The 20317-nt window shown below is 29.5% G+C and overlaps 4 protein-coding genes across 4 annotated transcripts; all 4 read left to right on the top strand.

Moving 5' to 3' along the window:
* The first annotated feature begins 572 nt into the window (after positions 1-572).
* Positions 573-2917, top strand: LOC145750960 (sulfotransferase 1C3-like). Its single transcript, XM_082567030.1, has 7 exons — positions 573-816; positions 1363-1476; positions 1580-1683; positions 1884-2025; positions 2153-2265; positions 2369-2519; positions 2805-2917. The coding sequence occupies exons 1-7, from the start codon at positions 573-575 to the stop codon at positions 2915-2917; spliced, it is 981 nt and encodes a 326-aa protein (XP_082423156.1).
* A 1134-nt stretch (positions 2918-4051) lies between these two features.
* On the top strand, positions 4052-6553 carry LOC145750511 (sulfotransferase 1C3-like). The gene is made up of 7 exons (XM_082566564.1): positions 4052-4327; positions 4463-4576; positions 4692-4795; positions 4953-5094; positions 5296-5408; positions 5774-5924; positions 6232-6553. Exons 1-7 carry the CDS (start codon positions 4084-4086, stop codon positions 6342-6344), a joined length of 981 nt encoding a protein of 326 aa, XP_082422690.1. The 5' UTR covers positions 4052-4083; the 3' UTR covers positions 6345-6553.
* A 1613-nt stretch (positions 6554-8166) lies between these two features.
* On the top strand, positions 8167-9663 carry LOC145750959 (uncharacterized). The gene is made up of 4 exons (XM_082567029.1): positions 8167-8349; positions 8594-8740; positions 8946-9073; positions 9453-9663. The coding sequence occupies exons 1-4, from the start codon at positions 8167-8169 to the stop codon at positions 9661-9663; spliced, it is 669 nt and encodes a 222-aa protein (XP_082423155.1).
* Positions 9664-10676: 1013 nt separating this feature from the next.
* Positions 10677-20148, top strand: LOC145750607 (uncharacterized). Its single transcript, XM_082566678.1, has 11 exons — positions 10677-13500; positions 13678-14605; positions 14856-14944; positions 15099-16152; positions 16274-16477; positions 16847-16924; positions 17181-17357; positions 17702-17837; positions 18196-18320; positions 18469-18585; positions 19184-20148. Exons 1-11 carry the CDS (start codon positions 10781-10783, stop codon positions 19253-19255), a joined length of 5700 nt encoding a protein of 1899 aa, XP_082422804.1. The 5' UTR covers positions 10677-10780; the 3' UTR covers positions 19256-20148.
* The last annotated feature ends 169 nt before the right edge of the window (positions 20149-20317 follow it).

Raw genomic sequence — 20317 nt, 5'->3', positions numbered from 1 at the left:
TGGACGTTGAGCGTCGTTTATACCAATATCAACGTATTTAAGTCAATTAAATTAAGCACAAATACACAGTTTTGTTTGCATTCATAGCATTAGGTCGTGAATATTGCTGTTTCACTTGAAATTACCTTGTTAACAGCTTTAAGGATCCAGTGAACGCGTCGCGTGTTCATGTTTTTTAACATAAAAGCGAAAACAACTAAAACGACGTTTTAGGACAGTTTTATGCATTCGTTAACGTAGCAAAATGTAACAAGCACCTTTTAAAAGGCTGCTAGTGATTTCTGTAGGCTTAATACAAAGATAAACCTAAGGTTTGTAACACTACACTGCGTGAGGTTGACTATTGTATCAAATGTGTAAAGGTTCTCGTGAATGCTTTTTGGTAAACCAAAGACGACATTTTCTTTAGCAGTTGACCGCAAAATTCTAGTTAACCGTTTAAGCATGTACATTCTTAGACTTGACCTAGAAACTATATAAAATAATATAACTATTTTCTTTAAGCGTAAAGTTGTTAAACTATATTTTTTATTAGATTATATATACTGTATATAGATTCATACACTTTAAACATGGATCCTTCTGCTATGATTAAACAATGGATAAGAGATGTTTTTCACCACATTCCAGAAGACCAAAGACCCGATCTAACTGAGTATGAAAATTACTTCGCAAAGCAATTTTTTGATCCTGACCTTAGAGAATATGAAGGGGTTCGCTTAATGCCTGCTTTCTCACCAGAAATGATCGATTTTGTGAAAAATAAATGGGAGCCCTGGCAAGATGATGTCATAATAGCTTCCTATCCAAAAACAGGTTTAATAAAAAACAATTCTAGCAATTAAAATTAATAATGGCTTAAATGGTATCAATATTTTTTAATAAATTTATTCATTTTAATGCAAGTTAACCCCAGCCTTAAAAAGGGTAAATTTTATTTTAGATAAGCTGTAAAAATACCCAGTAGCTTTTCAATAATTTTTTTTTTTTTGTATTTATCTTTATCCTTGATGTGGGAAAGTCGAATGCGCGACTTAAACATAGAGTAACATCAGTTACTCCGACCCAGTCTCGAGTTGCCTGTGGCAGTTTGGGGTATTATAGATTATAATTGCCCAATAATTATACTGCTGATTAAGTGCTGGCTGAGCAGGAGTTTATACCGTTTATAGTGCCTTACTCAAAGGCGCTACAGCATGAGATTAGTGGGGATTGAACCCACGACCTCATGTGTGGTGTAGCAAGTGTTCTTACCACTACACCACGTTGCCGTTTTTTTTCAAATCAATATAAAAAAATTAAAATATTTTTAAAGCAACATTTTATTAAATATTTAACCATGTTGTGTATATATATTTTTAGGAACTACTTGGCTTCGAAATATTGTTCGAAATTTATTATTTTACGGTGATGCTAAGCTATTGAGCATCACAAAATCAATGGCAATGCCTCATATCTACTTGGAAACTGGAACAAGTAACTTAATTTTTATTAAACTTTACTAAATATATTTGTATGCTATAATTTTAATTAAAGATATACTTTTATCTATTTTAAATATCCTTTTTTGTTTTTTAAGTTTTAAAATTTGAGTTACTGGACAAGTTTCCATGGAAACGCAGAGTCTTAGGAACCCACTTACAAGCTGATTTACTGAACATGAAAAAATTGAAAAAGACAAAGGTATATTTATAAATTTTTGAACCTGCTTTAATTTATAAAACTAATTTTGTCATCTTTTTATTGCAACAATAATATTGTTCTTATAAATTAAAATAAGGCACTACAAAATTTTACATATAAGTACCCTAGAATGGTATTTATTGCATTACTCTGTTTAATTTGGGGCCAAAAAACTTTAAATTAAGACTATTTATTTATAGATTATATATACAATAAGAAACCCAAAGGACCAACTTATATCCTTGTACAACATGATGAAAGATGCTCCATATGCTAAAAATCCTGAAATACTAAAGGACCACCCATTGGAATTTGATGAATTCTTCAAAGCTGCTTTGGAAGGTATTACAAAATTTTAGAAGAAATTTCAATTTAACTTGCCACCCCTGCCTTATAAAGGTTATTGATATTGTTTTATAAGAAACAATTAATTACTGTAGGCTATGTAACAGTTTAAATAACTCTTTAGGCAGAGTTAGAGGTTCAAAATTAGGGGAAGGGTATATGGATCATATCCTATCTTGGTATCCATATAGAAATGATGACAATGTGTTGTTTATTTATTTTGAGGATATTAAACGGGTAAATAAATCAATTTATTTGCACATCAAGTGTGTAGTTGTATTTCTTTTATAATAAAAATGACAACAACTGTATTTAAATTTATGAAACATTGGTTTCTTAGGACCCAGCCAAAGAGATTCAAAAAGTTGCAAAGTTTTTAAATGTTGATATTTCTGAAGAAGGGTTAAAGCAAGTTGTAGAAATTACTTCATTTGGACAAATGCAGATAAGTGCTGCCACTATTTTGAAAGTGATGAAGTTTTTCAGAAAAGGTGACTTCAGCATTTTAAAATTTTTAACTAGAACTACTCAACAAAGCTTGAAACATTTCTATGTATATATACTACATGAGTTTAAACAAGTTTAAATAAAAGTAAAGATATTGCTTAACTTAATTACTATTTAAAATATATCCTTTACCAAACTAATACTTAAAAAACTTACCAACTTTTTTATTATTTAAAATAACAGTAAGCTAGGCTGATAGAAGCTACTAGTTTAGGCTGCAACAACTGGCTTTTATGTAAACACTTAAACCACAAAATATTATAATTCAGGTGATGTAGGTGACTGGAAAAATCATTTATCTGAAGAACAATCTAGAATTATTGATGAAAAATGCGAGGAAAAGTTGAAAGATACTGATATCAAGTTTACATATAAACTGTAATGATTTTAAAATGACTTTGCAATATGTATTTGTATTAATTTAAACTTTAACATTTTTATACTCTTTCTTCAAATTATTTTTAAACATTTGTAATCTTTTTAGATTATTTAATTCAACCTATTATTTTTACCTAGTTAGGGTGTATACATTTTAACATTATAGCCCTTTTGCCGTTTTTATTCTATTAAATGTTACATAACCTAATCTAATTGTGCCCTTTAATACAATTTAATATGTTTTTGTTTATTATATGTTACATAACCTAATAAAAATGTGCTCTATAATATTATTTAATATGTTTTTATTCTATGAAGTGTTACATAACCTAATCTAATTGTGCTCTTCAATACCATGTTTCGTGTATTTAACAGGCAAATAGTGGAAAAACTTTAGGTTAATAATTTAAACTTTAAAAAGTAATACAAAATCCTGCCATATTGTTAGTCAATGTTATGGAACAGTAAGAAAAACATAATAGACTTTTAACTAAACACGAGTCTGCTTAGGACTGTAAGTAAGCGTTCTAGTAATGAACAAAAAAGTAATGAAATGAATTTCTCAAAACGCCAAATAGCGCTTGTTTACAAACCAAGTCACCGTGTAATTTGGATGTTTATTTAGTGACCTTTACGTTAGCATGCTAAAATCGCAAGTCAGCATGATTTTAGGAGAAACTTAATCAAATACAGGACTTATTAAACGACCTGTTACCTAGTAGACTGTATTTGAATACGTATAACTTTAAACGTGGCGTAAACTATCGCGTGATAATAAATCGATAGCTTCTTTAGTTAAACAAACTATTACATAGACCCTTGACTATTCGCTTAAACGTAAAGTTCTGCGCGTGGAATTGATTGCGAACTATTGCATAAGAATATTATTTAAAATCAGCTACCGTTTTTAGCTTATTCATGGCTTACTCAACCCATTGCAAATTCGCACAATACTTTCAAACAGAAACAGATTACTATATTAAGTCCGTTCTTTTAAAAAATTCCAAAAAGGGAGTTAAATATTTCAACTCGGTAAGCATGAAGTCTAGCAAAGTGTCTGTCGCTATATAGTAGATTATAAATAGGTAAAGTTTAAAACTGATTATAATTTTTACTATATTCTAGTAACACTGTATAGAGTAGATATTTTAAAAGTTATTAAATATAAACATGGATCCTTCTGTTATGATGAACAAATGGATTAAAGAGGTTTTCGACCATGTTCCTGAAGACAAAAGACCTGATTATAAAGAATTTATAGATTATTTTGTACAACAATTTACAAATCCCAATTTCGAAGAGTATGAAGGCCATCGACTTATGCCTGGATTTTCACCAAAAATGATCGATTTTGCGAAAAATGAATGGAAACCCTGGGAAGATGATGTTATCGTAGCATCCTTTCCAAAAACAGGTTTTGAAAATTATATTTCTTTATTTTGTTTAGCTGTTAAACCAAGAAAAACAACAATATGTGAATAACCATTAAGTAGTTATAAAAATATAAGGTTAACATAAAATTTTTATATATATATACAATATTTTAAAGGCACTACTTGGCTACGGAATATTGTTCGAAATTTATTGTTCTATGGAGATGCTGAGCTTTTAAATATAACTAAAGCAATGGGAATGCCTCATATCTACCTAGAAACTGGAACATGTAATTAAAATCTGATTTAGCAAATATATTAAAAGTTTTTAGCGGTTTTGTTTTCAACAACTTTATATCTTTTTTATCCCTCTAATATTTTAATATTAATATCTATTTTTTATAGCGGTCAAATATGAATTACTGGACAAGTTTCCATGGAAACGAAGGGTCTTAGCAACCCACTTACCAGCTGACTTACTAAACATGGAGAAATTAAAAAAGACCAAAGTAAAATTTTACTAAAATTGGTGTAGTAACGATTATGTGACACACATAAAAAATAATAACTATGCCCTTTTTAAACTCTTTAATTCACATTTCTATTTTAATTGCAATAAATAAAGGTTAATTTAGCTTTTTTTTATTTTTTAAACTTTTTTTTTAGATTATTTACACAATAAGAAACCCAAAGGACCAACTTATATCCTTGTACAATATGATGAAACAGAGTCCATTGCAAATGAATGCAGAATTTCTTAAAGATCATCCTCAAGATTTTGATGAATTCTTTAAGTCTGTTATGGAAGGTAGTAAAAGAAAATCAAAAAAATTGTAACTTCAATTTAAATTTACTTTGATTAACCCCATAAAATGCTTTATATAATAATTAATAAGAATAATTTTACAGCCCTACTGCAGAATAACTTTTTGTTACCGTTAATTTTACTCTAATGACCATTGTTTTAAATTGCATGAAATTTAAAGGAATATACACTTGTTTTTTTTAGGCAGAGTGAGAACTTCAAAATTAGGAGAAGGGTATATGGATCATATTCTATCATGGTATCCTTATAGAAATGATGACAATGTGTTGTTTATCTATTTTGAGGATATTAAACGGGTAAATAAATAAATTGATTAATTTAAAAAATAATGTTGTAAATTAAACATTTTTTATTTATTATGCCGGCAGCATGAGGTAGTGGTAAAAACACTTGCTACACCACCATAAAATTCTGGGTTCAATCCCCGCTGCTCTTATGCTGTAGCACCCTTGAGTAAGGCGCTATAAACAGTTTAAACTCCTGCTGAGCCAGCACTGAATCAGCAACATAATTATCGGGCACTTATAATTTATAAAATCCCAAACTGCCGAAAGCTACTCGAGACTGGGTTGGGGTAACTGATGTTAGTCTATGTTTAGGTCATGCTTTTACATAGAGAATAAAGATTTATACAAAAAAATATATATATGGCATTTTTTAGGACCCAGCAAAAGAGATTCAAAAAGTTGCAAAGTTTTTAAATGTTGATATTTCTGAAGAAGGGTTAAAAGAAGTTGTGGAAATCACTTCGTTTGGACAAATGCAGAAAAGTGCTTCTTCTGGAGAGAAAATGATAAAGTTTTTTAGAAAAGGTTACATTTATTTAATTGTTTTTATTATAGAAACCTTCATATAAAAATGTCGACATTGGACTTTGTAAAAATTGAAAACTTTTTTAATATGTTATAAAATAGTCATCATTTAATCTCATAGTTACATTAAAAGAAAATAAATAACGTAATACTGCTTTTATAAAAAAATTTAAAACTGTATACCTTTACCCTTTTGCCTAGAAGATGTTAAAATAAATAACATACCAGTTGTTGTCTTTAACAATTTAAATTAATAAAGTGATTTTCGTTGTTTAAATAAATCCCTTAACAAAATGTTACAATTCAGGTGATGTGGGTGACTGGAAAAATCATTTATCTGAAGAACAATCTAGAATTATTGACGAAAAATGCAAGGAAAAGTTGAAAGATACCGATATCAAGTTTACATATGAATTGTAAACATTTTTTTCCTTATCACCATGACTACCTAATTAGTATTTTTATATACCTACTTGTACTAAATCTACCTATACTAATTCAAGCTTTAATATTTTTTAATTTTTGCAATTAATTATTTTAGCAGTGTTGTAATTGTAGTAAAGTCTAATGATAATCTTTAGTTTTTTTATATTAAGCTGTTAAGAAATCCAACATTTTATAATGTTTACAATGTGGCAAATTTCCATTGATTTTATCAATTTTTTTTTGTTTTAAATAAATAGTGAAATCTATAATGTAAAAAAAAAATAGTAAAATTTTGTTATTTTGCCAAATTTTTTTAAATATTTTTGATATCCAATAAAAAAATGCTTTCTATATTTTTATTTACTAAGATTATTGCCTTTATTAAATAAGTAAAATAGGCCAAGTTTAACAAAAAATATATACGTATAGTAAAACTTTAAATAAAAGCCAAAAAGCAAAACATTATTAAATTTGCCTGTAGTTTACTATTAAACAAATGTCTTAGCTATAACCCAACAATTTTAAAACTAAAATATAGCGTTAAACAAATGCATGAATACTTTTATCTTTTTTTTAAACTATTTTTGCTAATTTGAAATTTGAAATTCTACCTTTTATGCCAAAACAAGGCTTATGCAAAACGAATGCCAGACACTTCGGCCCCCGGACATTTCGGCCAAGACACTTCGGCCAAATTTTTTTTTTCAAAACAACGGGGATTTTGCATTTTAATTACCGCGAGAAATTTTATTTTTGCGTAGTTATATACAGTTTTTTTAGACAGTATTTGAAACAAAATAAGCAGTAAATTAATATTTTTTTTTAATAATAATGTGCAAGAGCCGAAAGCGATTAGTCGTAAACTTTTGCAGGCCAAAAGCACCCGTCTTTAATTCGTTTTAAAAAAAGGTTTTTGAAACAAAAATTAAAAAAAAAATAAATATTCCAAAAACCAACATATGTCATTAACGTGACAACCAATGAAAACTTTTATATATACTGTACTTTATGCAAAATTTTATTTTGAATATCGGTAAAATATGGTCTTACAATGACTTTATACACGGGAAATTCATCACTGACTCCCCGCCGTTTTTTTGCAGGACGAATCTTTTGGCAACTATTTAAACATTTTATTCTTTGTGTTTTAGTATATAAATTTAAAAACATTAACACCGGCAATAACTAATAACATATTTATGCACATTCTTCAGTGTAAAAAATTAAAAATTAACGCTCTATTTTCTTCAAATATTGTTTGGAAAGACGGCACTATTTGGCAAAATACGAGATATCATTATGCATTGTCCTCCGTCACCTAAAAGCGCGTGCTTTCAAAATTAGTTTTTTATAGGTTTTTAGTTTGTAAAATTAAAAAATTGACACGGCAAAAGAAAGATAACATGTTCTTGCACATTATTATTAAAAAAATATTAATTTACTGCTTATTTTGTTTCAAATACTGTCTAAAAAACTGTATATAACTACGCAAAAATAATATTTCTCGCGGTAATTAAAATGCAAAATCCCCGCTGTTTTGAAAAAAAATTTTGGCCGAAGTGTCTGGGGGCCGAAGTGTCTGGTTACCATGCAAAACATCTGTAACATTGACATAAAAACTTTACCACCAAACTTAAACATCTAACTTCCTTTTACAACTAACAGGAAACCACTCTAGTTAACTTTAATGTTTTATAGTATTTCAGCTATTATGTTAGTATTTAATGTTAAGTCAAAATATATACTAATGATATTTATTTATTTTTAGGTAGTTTTTAATAAATGCAGATATAACTTAGGTATAAATATCATTTGAATGGAGTTGAAGGCCAGATTTGCAGCAAAAAATGGACAGAAATTTATTGTTAAATTATTAACAAATGAAGATAAAAATGATGTTCTAAAATTAATCTTAAATGATTTTGCAAGAAAAGAACCAATAGCTCAAATCTGTCAAAGTTCGAAAGTGTATTTGGATAGGTTAACTCAAATTGTTGAAGTAATATATTGTCAAAATTTGTTATTTTAACATTTAAGTTTGAGACTAACTAACGGCTACAACAAACTAAAAATAATTGTGCAATAGTAATTTATGGGTTTATATATATAAACTTTTAAATATAGATTACTAATGTATTATCACATGGTCACCAAACTAACTAATCATTTTCTATTTTAAACATACTTTTTAAATGAATTTGTGTTCTTTTTTCAAATCTCTTAAAAAATAACTTTATATCAAGACCCACTTACCCGAAGAATTAAGCATTGGAATTGTTGATAAAGACACTCTTGAACTTGTAGCAATTGGTGTAAACTTTACTTCGGATTACAAAGGAAAAAACTTTGTACAAAACATTCCAGATCCAGAGGTGGATATAATTAAAAGGGTAAATTATTAAAAATTATACAACATACTTATCTGTTAAATATAAATAATATATTAGTAACTTTTTAGCTTAAATAATTTTATTTTTAAGTCTTTCTTTAAGAATTGATCAACATAAACTAAATTAATTTTTGAAATGCATTTTTACTACTTTAAAAAAAATTTGTAGAATTACTGTAAAAACATCAACTTTTTGCTGTTGCTAGTTTTTCAAATTGGTTTACGAAGGTTTATACAACTCAATAATTGGAAGTTCTGAATATTTTATGTGCAGACTGTTAGTTGTACAAAATAAATATAAACAGCTTGGTATTGCAAGGGAAATTATAAACAGGTAAAAAATAACTTGTTCCATTTATAATTTACCGTCAGCATGGTGTAATGGTAAGAACACTTGCTACACCACACATGAGGTCGTAGGTTCAATCCCCACTGATCTCATGCTGTAGCGCCCTTGTGTAAGGTGCTATAAACAGTATGAACTCCTGCTGAGCCAGCACTCAATCAGAAGCAAAATTATCGGGCAATTATAATCTATAATATCTTAAACTGCCAAAGGCAACTCAAACTCGGTTTGGAGTAACTGATGTTACTCTATGTTTAAGTCTTTTTAAATTATATATATAAATTATATATATAAAAGAAATAAGCAATAAAATTTATAACATTTATTAAGTATTCAACTATTTCTAAACCAAAAATATATTATTTAGATCAATGGATCTTGCAAGGCAAAAAGGTTACAAGTATTTAATGTCTCTATATACATCTGTATATACCCAAAAAATACATAAAGACAAACAAATTATCCTTAAAGAAGTTAGGTATGACCAATATGTTGATAAAGTTACTGGAAGAAAAGAGATGGAAAAAATTAAAGCACCTCACATATCGGCCCAGCTAATTTGTTATCCTATTTCTTAACCTGGGTTTTATAACATGTTTGTTCTTAATTAAAACATCTATATATGATCCCATATTTAAAAAAACGGTGTGAATAAAGAAAAAAAAAAGAAATGAGGCAATAAAAATGTGGCTCACAAGGGTTATGACGTCATTACCGCCTAAAAATTATTATCATTTATCAGTTTCCGCTGTGCATAGTTTTCTACATTTTATGTACCACAGATGGTTGCATGTTAACCTTATCCTACATCGTACCAACATAACATTTTAATGACGTCACCATAAGTGACATTAATAAAAATTTAAAAAAATAATAATTTAAAAAAATCAAAAAAAACGCCTTTTACATAGTGCCAACCGGCAACGTGGTGTAGTGGTAAGAACACTTGCTACACCACACATGAGGTCGTGGGTTCAATCCCCAATGAACTCCTGCTGAGCCAGCACTTAATCAGCAGCATAATTATCGGGCAATTATAATTTATAATATCCCAAACTGCCACAGGCAATAAGAGGCTGGGTCGAAGTAACTGATGTTACTCTATGTTTAAGTCGCGCACTCGATATTTCTGAATCGAGGATAAATATATATACAAAAAAAACAAAAAACTCTGACGTAATAAAAGTTAATCGAGCGAGACCGACAAGTGAAAGTAGTGTATCGCCTTTTTGTTTACGTAGTTTGGCAATTAAACAAAACAAAAGTTGACATTTATTGTAAACGTTAAAGTAAGTTATTTTGACCTGCAGGTATTTATATTTTTATAACAGCGATTACCATACAATAGGCCAGCAGAGGACAAGTATTATTGATTTTTTGTTCTCAAATTTTGACAGTTCGGGAAATCGATAATATACTAAATGTTAAGCATTTTACTCTTATTTTTTGAAATAAAATCAAATCACCAGACAGATTATCTTACGGATTTGTGAATGATATAGTAGTCAGCATTAAGATTTAGAATGTTAACGAATATCTGTTATTGTCAGTCTAGTCTGTTACATTGATTTTTTTTGCAGAATCATTTTAATAACAAAATTTGTTAGTTAACGATAACTGGTAAAACAGTTTTATTTTATATAAATATAAATCCTAATGTGTTGGTATTTATTAGTTTAAACTTTTAAATTTAAAATGTGGCGAGATCGAAATAAAAATCGCAACAATCGTCATAATTCTAGAAGATCAAGATCCCCGAAAAGATCACCAAGAAGATCTCCGAGAAGAGAGAAATTCCCAAATCGATCATCCAGAAGACATGGATTTAAAAATAATGTTTCATCACAAAGAAGAGACTATAAACGGTCAATATCACCGAAAAATGAATCTTATAGAATGCCTAGTAATAGGTCGCCTAAAAAAAGTCCATTCAATGAAAGATATTATCCACAAACAACTCATACCCAGCCATCAGAAATAAAAACATCAGGCAAACAGTCTCCCAATGAATATCAATCTTCCATCAACAAAAACCAACCAAATTACAACACAATTAAACCTCACAATATTGTACAACCCGATACATCAACATTACCATTAAAATTATCCTCTATTGATGACAGTAGAAAAGTGGAACTAAAAAACGACAATGTAATACAACGACCACTGCCATTAGGACCAGTTGGTTTGGATCGTAAAATTATACTAACAGGTCAACCAATGCTATCGACACCTTTGGGTAGCTCTCTTAGTGCGGGGTGCAAATTTTTATCAGGAACAACTTCGCTTAGTGAGAAATGCAAGATATTAGACCCAGTTATACCGGCGCCGAAAACTATTCTTAATCCAATGCTATCTGATACAAAATACATGGAATATCAAAACAACTATTCAGCTGATAAACCTGTTAGTTATCAGAAAGATAAAGTTAAACAATCTAAATATGAAGAGTCATCACCATATAGTAAAACATTAATTGATGAACTTAACACCTTGGCTTCAACTCAAGACAAATATCTTGGACAAAGTAAGAGTTCAAGTTCAAGTACTAAAGTTGATTTGGAGCAAGTTAAAAAAACTGAACAACAAAAATATTCTCAAAAGTTTGTAGCTGGCAACAACTTGGACAATTCTGAGTTTCGTGTTTCCAAACAACAAAAAGGGAGAAGACATGAACCTAAAACTGAAAAATACTACCAAGACAGACACAATAGTAAAAAACATATTGTAGATAAAGGCAAGCCAAAGTATGACAAATATAAAGAAAAATCTGGTAAAGCAACTATAGCAAAAGACAAGAGTTACAAACCCAATCAACAGAAAAGTACAAGCCCTGGCTTGAAAGAAAAAATAACTTCACAACATTATTCAGTAAATGAATCTGAATTAAATGGTAGATCTACAAAACAACACCATTCAACTACGCCAAAATCAAACGAAACATATTCAAAAATAAACAAAGACAATAAAATATTCGAATTAGACAACAGTCTTTCTAATTCCAATGTTCAAATGCTTTCTAATTCAAGCTATGAATATAATTTTAATAGTGATTACTCACATAGAAATAGCATTACAAAACTTACAAATGCACAAAAAGATACAACAATACCATCAGCAAAATTGAGTCAACCAATTCAGAGTTATGACTCAAAAACTTTAAACGATTTCGTGTCATCTGATTTCAAACCTGAAGACTCATACAATTCCAACTATGCTGACCTTTCATTAAAGGATAATACCACAGAATACATTCCATCTTACCTGAGAAACTATACCAGTGGCTCAATGCTTTTTAACTATCCAGCAATGTCTAATTTTCCTGACATTTCCTTAAGAAAATCTTCACTTTTTCCAACCCCATTTACTAATAAACAGTTCGATAATGACGATGACGATTTACCTTGTTTCTCCTGGGTAGGAGAGTTGCTGGATAAAGATGAAGACAACAACAATGAGGTTGGAACAAATGAAAACAAAAATGAGAAAACAGATTTAAAAAACAATGATTCTTCACCAGAAATAACCCAGTCTTTTGACTCTAAGCATGGTGGTGGTAATTTAGAGAATAAGTTGTTGAACATGGGCTATTTTGATGCACTAAAAAATACTTCTCCATCGGTATCAATGATTGTAAATGCACATTCTGATGGAGACCTAAAAACTCCTAAATTGAGTGACAATAATTTAAAGAAACCTAAAAATACTGGTACCTCTATAATGCTGGATCAGGAATATTATGTTTCTAAAAAGGTATTGGAAAATTATGAGGATATTTCAAATCAAAATAAGCAGGAGGATGCAACAGTAAAACAAATTCCAATCTCAGTTCCGGCAAAACCAAAGAAAAGTATCCTAAAAAATTCTAGCAAAAAAGTTGTGCCATTGCGTGAAAACAACAGCTTTACTACAACAGAAAGCCAACCTATTTCTGTTGAACCCTTTATTCAAACTTCCAAACCAGAGAAAGAAAAATATTCTGTTTCATTGGAAATTAAAAAAAAGAGGCCGCAATTTTCTAGAAATTTTGAGGACTCCTTATCAGCCGAAATGAGAGAAAATCTTCTAAAAGCTAATGAGGAAGCCCAAACTAAATCTGATCCAATTCTACCAGAAGTGTTAAGTGATGTTAATGCTGTTCAAGATATGGAGAAGATTTCAAAATATGCCAGTGGCTGGAAAAAAGCAATGTCGCAAAAAATTAAAAACGAAACTTCGCATAACAATAAAGGTATAGGACACCATCAAGAACATGCCCGTTTTAATAATAATAATAAACATCAAAATGTTGAACCACTTCCCAAAAGAAAGGTTATAGATACAAGGCAACATGTTGCTACAATTACTAAGAAAATAAAAATGGAAATACCAGATAAACGAGAAGTTAAAATTCAAAATAAACTTCCACAACAAAGGTTTGCTGTCAATTTTTTTTATTTTTACAAATTTTTTACTTTTTTAAAATAAAATTATTAGTTTTTACAATATAATTTTATTTTTAACGACATTTTAATGATATACCTAATATTTTATTGCCCTCATGAGCTTTGTAAAATTAATGTTTTATTACCGAATTAACGACTTTATTTTAGAACATTCCTGCTTAGAGGAAGTGAAAAAATCACAGTTCAAAAACCATCAGAAAATACAAGACTGGTTATACCTGTATCAAGATCTTTGGATTCCCAACAAAATCAGGAAAGGAAAGAAACAAGAAATACTTGGGACAGTTTGCTACAACTACAACAACATGTATCTGGAGAAAAAAATGATCTAAAATCTTCCAGTTTTGATTTTTGGGGAAAACATTACGTTGACTGGTTTGCGAAAAATGTCTTACATACTTCACAATTTCAAGATTATGTTAAAACAAGTACCGTGTTTAAAGGCATTTCGGATCTTACTGAAATCCCGATCCTATTTTTACGAAGTTTGTCAGAAGGGGATAAACTAGCGAAACGCTGTGTCCCAAAGAACTCCAGTGAAGCTAAAGAACTTTTACAATATGTCGAGAAATTTCGATTGGTTAAACAAGAAGTTCGGGGGCTTTGTAATGAGTTGGGGTTACAAAAAACTGCATCTGGCAAAATACTTTTACCCAATCAGGATAAAATTAGCCCAAATTTTAAAGAAGAATTTAAACCTAATGCACCGCCAACACGGCCAAAAATTATTAAAATAAAGCGAGAAAATTATCAACAGCTAGCCCAAACCAAAACTTTAACACAAAATCTTATAAAACAAATTAAAATTGAAGCTGCACCTATACCAGTGGTTATTTCTGGTGGTGTAGTCCCGCAAAAAATCACAAAAAATGCTGGAAATCTATTCCCTACACATGGCTCAGAAAATTTGCAAATCACAAGGACTGTGAACCAAAATGAAGCAACAATATCTACCAGAGTAGGTCTGGAAAGTACAGTAGAAGTGGCCGCGGAAGTTGAAAGTAAATTTGATAATTTTGATCTTAGCCAAACATTTGTGATCTCAAATGACAAAAAAGGAATAAATCACAACCAGGTCAGTAATGTGAAGATGTATGTATATCACTTTATGTGATAAATTATGTAAATAACCAAGTTCATACTATAATTGGTTAGGTCTTAGCATCTTCGGAAATACATGAAAATTATTAGAATCAAAAAATCTTGAAAATTTTTGTCAAAGAACCATAGTCTTAGCAACAGAAGATTTAATTCCGTTTAATCAAAATTTTTTGGGCTATTAGAATTTATAATAAATCTTTGTTTTTCTTCTATTTAACTCCTAGAGTTCACCTAGTACAAGTGTTGCTGCAGTGGAAGCTACTGAAGACATCTATGGAAAAACCGAAGATTTAGAAGAAGAAATGGGGCAAAGGTACAAAACCCAAACCAAGCCAATTATAATGTCAATTAAAGTCCATAGATCAAATCATTTTGACCAAGATTTCCAACAATTAATATACTTATAATTAACCTTTATGATTAATTTAACAAATGCTTTATAAATTAGCTTAACAAATTTACTTAAGGTCATCCACCCCACCCAGAAGAGTTATCGCAAGGTCAAGAGATAGAAGCAATTCGGTAAGAGGTCAGGGGTCAATTTCAGAAGGCCAGAGTTCAATATTAAGAGGTCAAAATTTGTTTCGGGGTCAAAGACGAATGTCAGAGGGTCAAAGCACAACACCAAGCGACCATGGGTCAGGGGTTCAAGGGTCACTGCCAAGAGGTCATGGGTCGGTTAGTGAGCAGTGGTCAACAGGAGAACAGAGATCAATGCCAATGGGTCAGAGTTCATTCAGGGGCAATGGGTCAACGTCGAGAGGTCGGAGGTCAGTTCCAGAAGGTGGAAGGTCAACTTCAAAAGGCACAAAGCCCAACCCAAGGGACCATAAGTCAACACCAACAAATCGTAGATTATCATCTGGGTCAAGATCCAATTATCAAAACTCAATTTCAGAAAAAGGGTCAACCTCACCCAACCATCCAACAGGTGGGTCAAAGGGTCATAGTTCAAGGTCACCAGAAGGTAAAACTACCCGAACTTCTAAAAATTCAAAAAGTTCTAATAGAGAAGATCAACAATTAAAAGATGAGGGTCAAATAGAATTTTTTGTGATTGATAAAATTGGAACAATAAAACGTTCTGCCAATCAACACGAAACTACATCACCAAAAAAACAAAAACTTTCAACTTCCAGTAATAATTCAAAACAAACTCGAAGAAGCCCACTCATTACAAAAGAAAAAGAACAGGTTATTCTCACGGCTAATACTAATAAACACAAAAAAAGATTACCTCATGGTCGAAATACTAAGGCTCTAGCTACAAATAAGAAACAGCTTAATATCCATGAAGCTGACAAAAACAATAAACTAAATTTATCTGCTCAAACAGAATGTGCGAAACCAAAAATCAAACCAATTAAATTTGGAATCAAGAGAAAAGAAAATGTGATGTTAAAACAAAACAAAGATGAAATTCAATTTGGTGCAAAGAAAAAGGTTTTAGTTTTGGATAGACAAACCAAGTCTGCACCGCTTTTAACTCGTGCTTTAAAGACTAAAGTTAAAGAATTTAAGGTAATAATAAACAAAATGTTTATTTAATAGTTAATTTTTAACAGGTAACATATCTGTACCAAATAAGCAATATTTTATTTTTTGTAAAGTACAAACAAATTAAATTTTATTTTTTACCCAGCTTTTTATGAAAGACATTGTTATGCAAAACCCATTAAATTATCTGTATGATATTGATTTATACGATGCCGAAGCTATAGATAATATTATTGAGAAGTCTTTGCAATTCAACAAGAAGTTTATTGGACAAAAATATACAAAGGATCATGCTTTGATGATTTTGAGACAATTATTTCAAGACAAATATGTGAGAGACACAATAAAGGTAATAAAATATTTATATACTTTAAACTTGTAGGAATTATATTTTCATGAAAAAAGGCTATACTTGCTTATTTAAAATCACATAGGGCTATATTGTATAAAAATGAACTAATAACTTATGAACTTATGTTTTAAATTTCCTGTACCATTTTTGTCTAATTTAACTTTAAATATCTTACAATTTTTGGTATCTCTAAATGTGTATATTCAATTTTTTTTCTTACTTCATTATGTTTTAAGGACGTATCATGTAATTGACATCATATCTTTTTAAATTTGCGTTGGTATTATACTTACAGTTTTTGTTGGTGATTTCATTTTAGTTAAATATTTATTGAATAAATTTTATCTTTTTTTGTTATTTTTTTAGGCTGATATTATTGAAAGAATAGAATCCCGTGGAGATAAGTGGAAATCAGTCAACTGGAAAACTTTTGTAAACTTTCAGGTTTGTTTAAGTTGTAGTTTTATAAGTTTAAGTATGGTTAAACTATTGTAGTAACAAATTGTGGTTAATATTTGTTTTATTTACAGTTTGTAAAGTTTTTATTGCTGATTATAGTAAATTTCCATTTATTTAATGTTTTTTTCTATTTATTTAAAGTTTAATAAAAAAATTAGCTATATATACTTTAATTGTTACATTTAAAATTTATGTATAAATACTTTTCTGTTAGTTTAATTAAACAATTTTTTTTTAACAGAAACAAGCTTTGGAAATTACACAATCTTCTAATTTAAACTCAAAGAAAAATTACAATCAATTTTCTGATGTAGAGCTAAATAAAATAACTCAAAAACTTGATCTTTTATTCCCCCAATATCATGGAGATGCAATTAATTTTGTGAAATTGTGGGCATGGAAAAATAGTGCAAAAAATGTAAGTAGAATTTGTTTAATAAAATGCTTAGGAAAAAATTGTATTTTTCTTTTACTATCTGTTTTTTGTTTGTCATTATAATGTATTCAGTTTGTTTTTTAATTGTATGTTTACATTGATATACACTAGTTTCAAGCCTGCCTTTGTAACATGATTGCAACTCTCAACTAATATTTACCTGCAATAAACCACAAACAGCAAGTTTTTATTTTCAGCCTATAAATTGGACAAATATATATATATATATATAAACCGTTTACTAAGCTCCATTATATATATATATATAACATAGATGTGGGTTTATCTTGTTAACAAAAATTCAAAATTACTTTGTTATTTTTTAGATAATGAATTCACTGGGTCAAGGTACATGTAAAGGGCTACCTACACTCCCAAAAATAAATCAAAATCAAGCAGGAGTTGAAAAACTGCATTCTTGGTTGCCTAGAGTTTATAATTGTCCCCCTTATGATACTCCAAGTAAGTTTATTTTAAAAGTTGGTTAAATTTAAATATATTTGTTTTTTTGTCATACTAGTTAATGGCCTAACCAACAGTTGGTATTTTAGTTATCAAAATATGGTTGCAATTTTCAACTAATATTTGCCCATAGTAATTTACTCACGCAATGCGAACGGCAGTTTTTATATTTTGTAGCCTTTAAATGGGACATCCATTCTATGTAAATATTAGTCACTAAGATTTATTATACATAAATGTACAATTTAAAAGAATACATTGTATGTTTAAATAGGGTTCATAAGTTCTATAGTTAACATTTTCCAAGTAAAACATGTTTTATATTGAATGCGAATTTACAAAATTGAACTTCCCACAGGAAACAGAAATGCTAGACTGTTGTCAGCAATAATCTCCCAACTGGAAGGTTTGAATCCTGATTGGATAGTTACTAATGTATCTGATTGGTGGAGCAAAGGTTACTACTGTTCAAGATACCATGAGGTTATTAAAGCCCATTTTTTTTGTTAAAAATGTTAAAAAAAAATTGTTTTTTAGATTTTAAATTAATGGTTTTCTGATAATAATAATTTTTTGATGTTAAATTTAACATTTATATTTTTTTCTAACAATTATATTTCTTTGTATTAAGATTGAACAAAATGAAGTTAAAAGAAATGAAGCAACAAATATCAACTTAGATGGAATGGTGATTCTTGATGAGGATTTCTCAGATGAGAATGATTCAATCAGTCATGAGTTAGACTCAGTAAGTATTTAAATTATCTTTTACTACTTTCTAAATTTATTGATTTATAGCATACTCTATGAGTGGGATTTTAATTGTTGTGCTCTATTTAACCCAATATTTAACCCATGCAACACGAATGGCAGTTTTATTTTATTTTGTAAGCCTATAATTTGGACATACATTTATGTTTAGTCTACTAAGTCCTATTAGCGTCATGGGTTCAGTCCCCACTGCTCTCAAGCTGTAGCGCCCTTGAGTAAGTCGCTAGAAACGTTATGGACTCCTGCTGAGCCAGCACTTAATCAGCAGAATAATTACCGGGCAATTATAATCTATAATATCCCAAACTGCCACAGGCAACTCGACACTGGGTCGGAGTAACTGATGTTACTCTATGTTTAGGTTGTGAAGTCGACCTTGCTACATCGAGGATAAAGATATATACAAAATAAATTATATATTGATTTCCCATTACATATACAGTAGGCCTATAAATTTAACGTACATTTATATTTGGTTTACTTAGTTTCATTATGTATGGATTTTTTGTTCAATATGTTTTTATTTAAATGATTTTATCATGTTTATTTAAATGATTTTTTATCATATTTTTTAGCTTGAAAATACCAACCATGAACATGAATATAGTGAAGATGGAACTGGTGCTCCCACCATTTTCCTTTACTGAGGAAATCCACCATTTTGAGTGCCTCATTATTCTTTACAAAAGAATTCTACCATTTTTAGTGCTCAAAAAAAAACCATTTTCTTTCACTAAAGAATTTCACCATTTTGGGTGCTCAAACTATTTTTCTTTACAGAGGAAATCCACCATTTTGGGTGCCCAAACCATTCTCATTTACTGAAGAATTTCATCATTTTTAGTGCCAAATTATGTTTATTGCTAAAAAATTCTAACTTTTTGGATTTTTTGGGAGTCAAACTATTTTCTTTTACTGATAAGAAGCTTCTATTTTCACCATTTAAGAAAGATCCTGCAGTTGTACTAATTAAGAAGTATTTTAACTTTCCGATATTGTGAAAATTCTCAACTTTTAAAGGAATCCATTACTTTCTATTGAGAGAAAACCTCCTTATCTTTAGATTTTAAACCTTACCAGGTTAAAAGTAAGTCCATTACGCAAACAAATGTAGATCTGTATTGATCTGTAAATAATAGGGTGGCCATTGTTATATAGTGCAGGTAAGTTAGGGTAGTGTAAATTTCTGTGTAAGTATAGCTATGGGTAAGTAGGATAATAGGACAACCGGTACAATAATGCTTAACAACAACTTCTTCAATTGGACAACTATTTCTATATACAACATTTTTTGAAAAAATGTTAGGTCGAAAATAAAGTTTTAATCATTGAGCTTTAAAACTTTTAAATAATTGTGATTGTATAAAGTTTTTTACTTTGTTAGCAATTGTTGTTTATTTTCTAACTTTCGAATGTATTTGTTTGTTTTAACTTTTGTACTAATTAAGTATTTTAAGCTAACAGTTTCATTAATTTTTATTAAAATGTGTTTGTTTCTGTATCATGAAATATAGGTGTTGGCGTTTTATTAAATAACTACTTAGAAATTATGTTGTAATATTTGTATTGTGGGTTACAGGACTGAAGGTTTGTTTGCTAAGAAAGTATAATAACTGGTATATGTTTAATCAACACTTTGAATAAGAAAGTATCAGTTGACTTGTATGTTTTAGATGTTAAATTTAATTTAAAAATGATATAAAGTTAAC

The sequence above is a fragment of the Corella eumyota genome, chromosome 4 (genome assembly GCF_963082875.1).
Source record: "Corella eumyota chromosome 4, kaCorEumy4.1, whole genome shotgun sequence".
NCBI classification, from domain to species: Eukaryota; Metazoa; Chordata; class Ascidiacea; order Phlebobranchia; family Corellidae; genus Corella; species Corella eumyota.
The sequence above is the reverse complement of the archived record's forward strand: the minus strand, read 5'-3'. Positions and strand labels throughout refer to the sequence as shown.

Bases quoted from the DNA above. Each gene is read 5' to 3' on its own strand.
- LOC145750607 (XM_082566678.1), top strand. From the start codon at position 10,781: ATGTGGCGAGATCGAAATAAAAATCGCAACAATCGTCATAATTCTAGA. The intron at 14,945-15,098 runs GTACAAAACCCA...AATTTACTTAAG, and splicing joins GAAGAAGAAATGGGGCAAAG to GTCATCCACCCCACCCAGAA. The intron at 18,586-19,183 runs GTAAGTATTTAA...CATATTTTTTAG, and splicing joins TCAGTCATGAGTTAGACTCA to CTTGAAAATACCAACCATGA.
- LOC145750959 (XM_082567029.1), top strand. From the start codon at position 8,167: ATGGAGTTGAAGGCCAGATTTGCAGCAAAAAATGGACAGAAATTTATT. The intron at 8,350-8,593 runs GTAATATATTGT...CTTTATATCAAG, and splicing joins GGTTAACTCAAATTGTTGAA to ACCCACTTACCCGAAGAATT. The intron at 9,074-9,452 runs GTAAAAAATAAC...TATATTATTTAG, and splicing joins GCAAGGGAAATTATAAACAG to ATCAATGGATCTTGCAAGGC.
- LOC145750960 (XM_082567030.1), top strand. From the start codon at position 573: ATGGATCCTTCTGCTATGATTAAACAATGGATAAGAGATGTTTTTCAC. The intron at 1,477-1,579 runs GTAACTTAATTT...TTGTTTTTTAAG, and splicing joins CTACTTGGAAACTGGAACAA to TTTTAAAATTTGAGTTACTG. The intron at 2,520-2,804 runs GTGACTTCAGCA...ATTATAATTCAG, and splicing joins GATGAAGTTTTTCAGAAAAG to GTGATGTAGGTGACTGGAAA.
- LOC145750511 (XM_082566564.1), top strand. From the start codon at position 4,084: ATGGATCCTTCTGTTATGATGAACAAATGGATTAAAGAGGTTTTCGAC. The intron at 4,328-4,462 runs GTTTTGAAAATT...AATATTTTAAAG, and splicing joins AGCATCCTTTCCAAAAACAG to GCACTACTTGGCTACGGAAT. The intron at 5,095-5,295 runs GTAGTAAAAGAA...TGTTTTTTTTAG, and splicing joins CTTTAAGTCTGTTATGGAAG to GCAGAGTGAGAACTTCAAAA.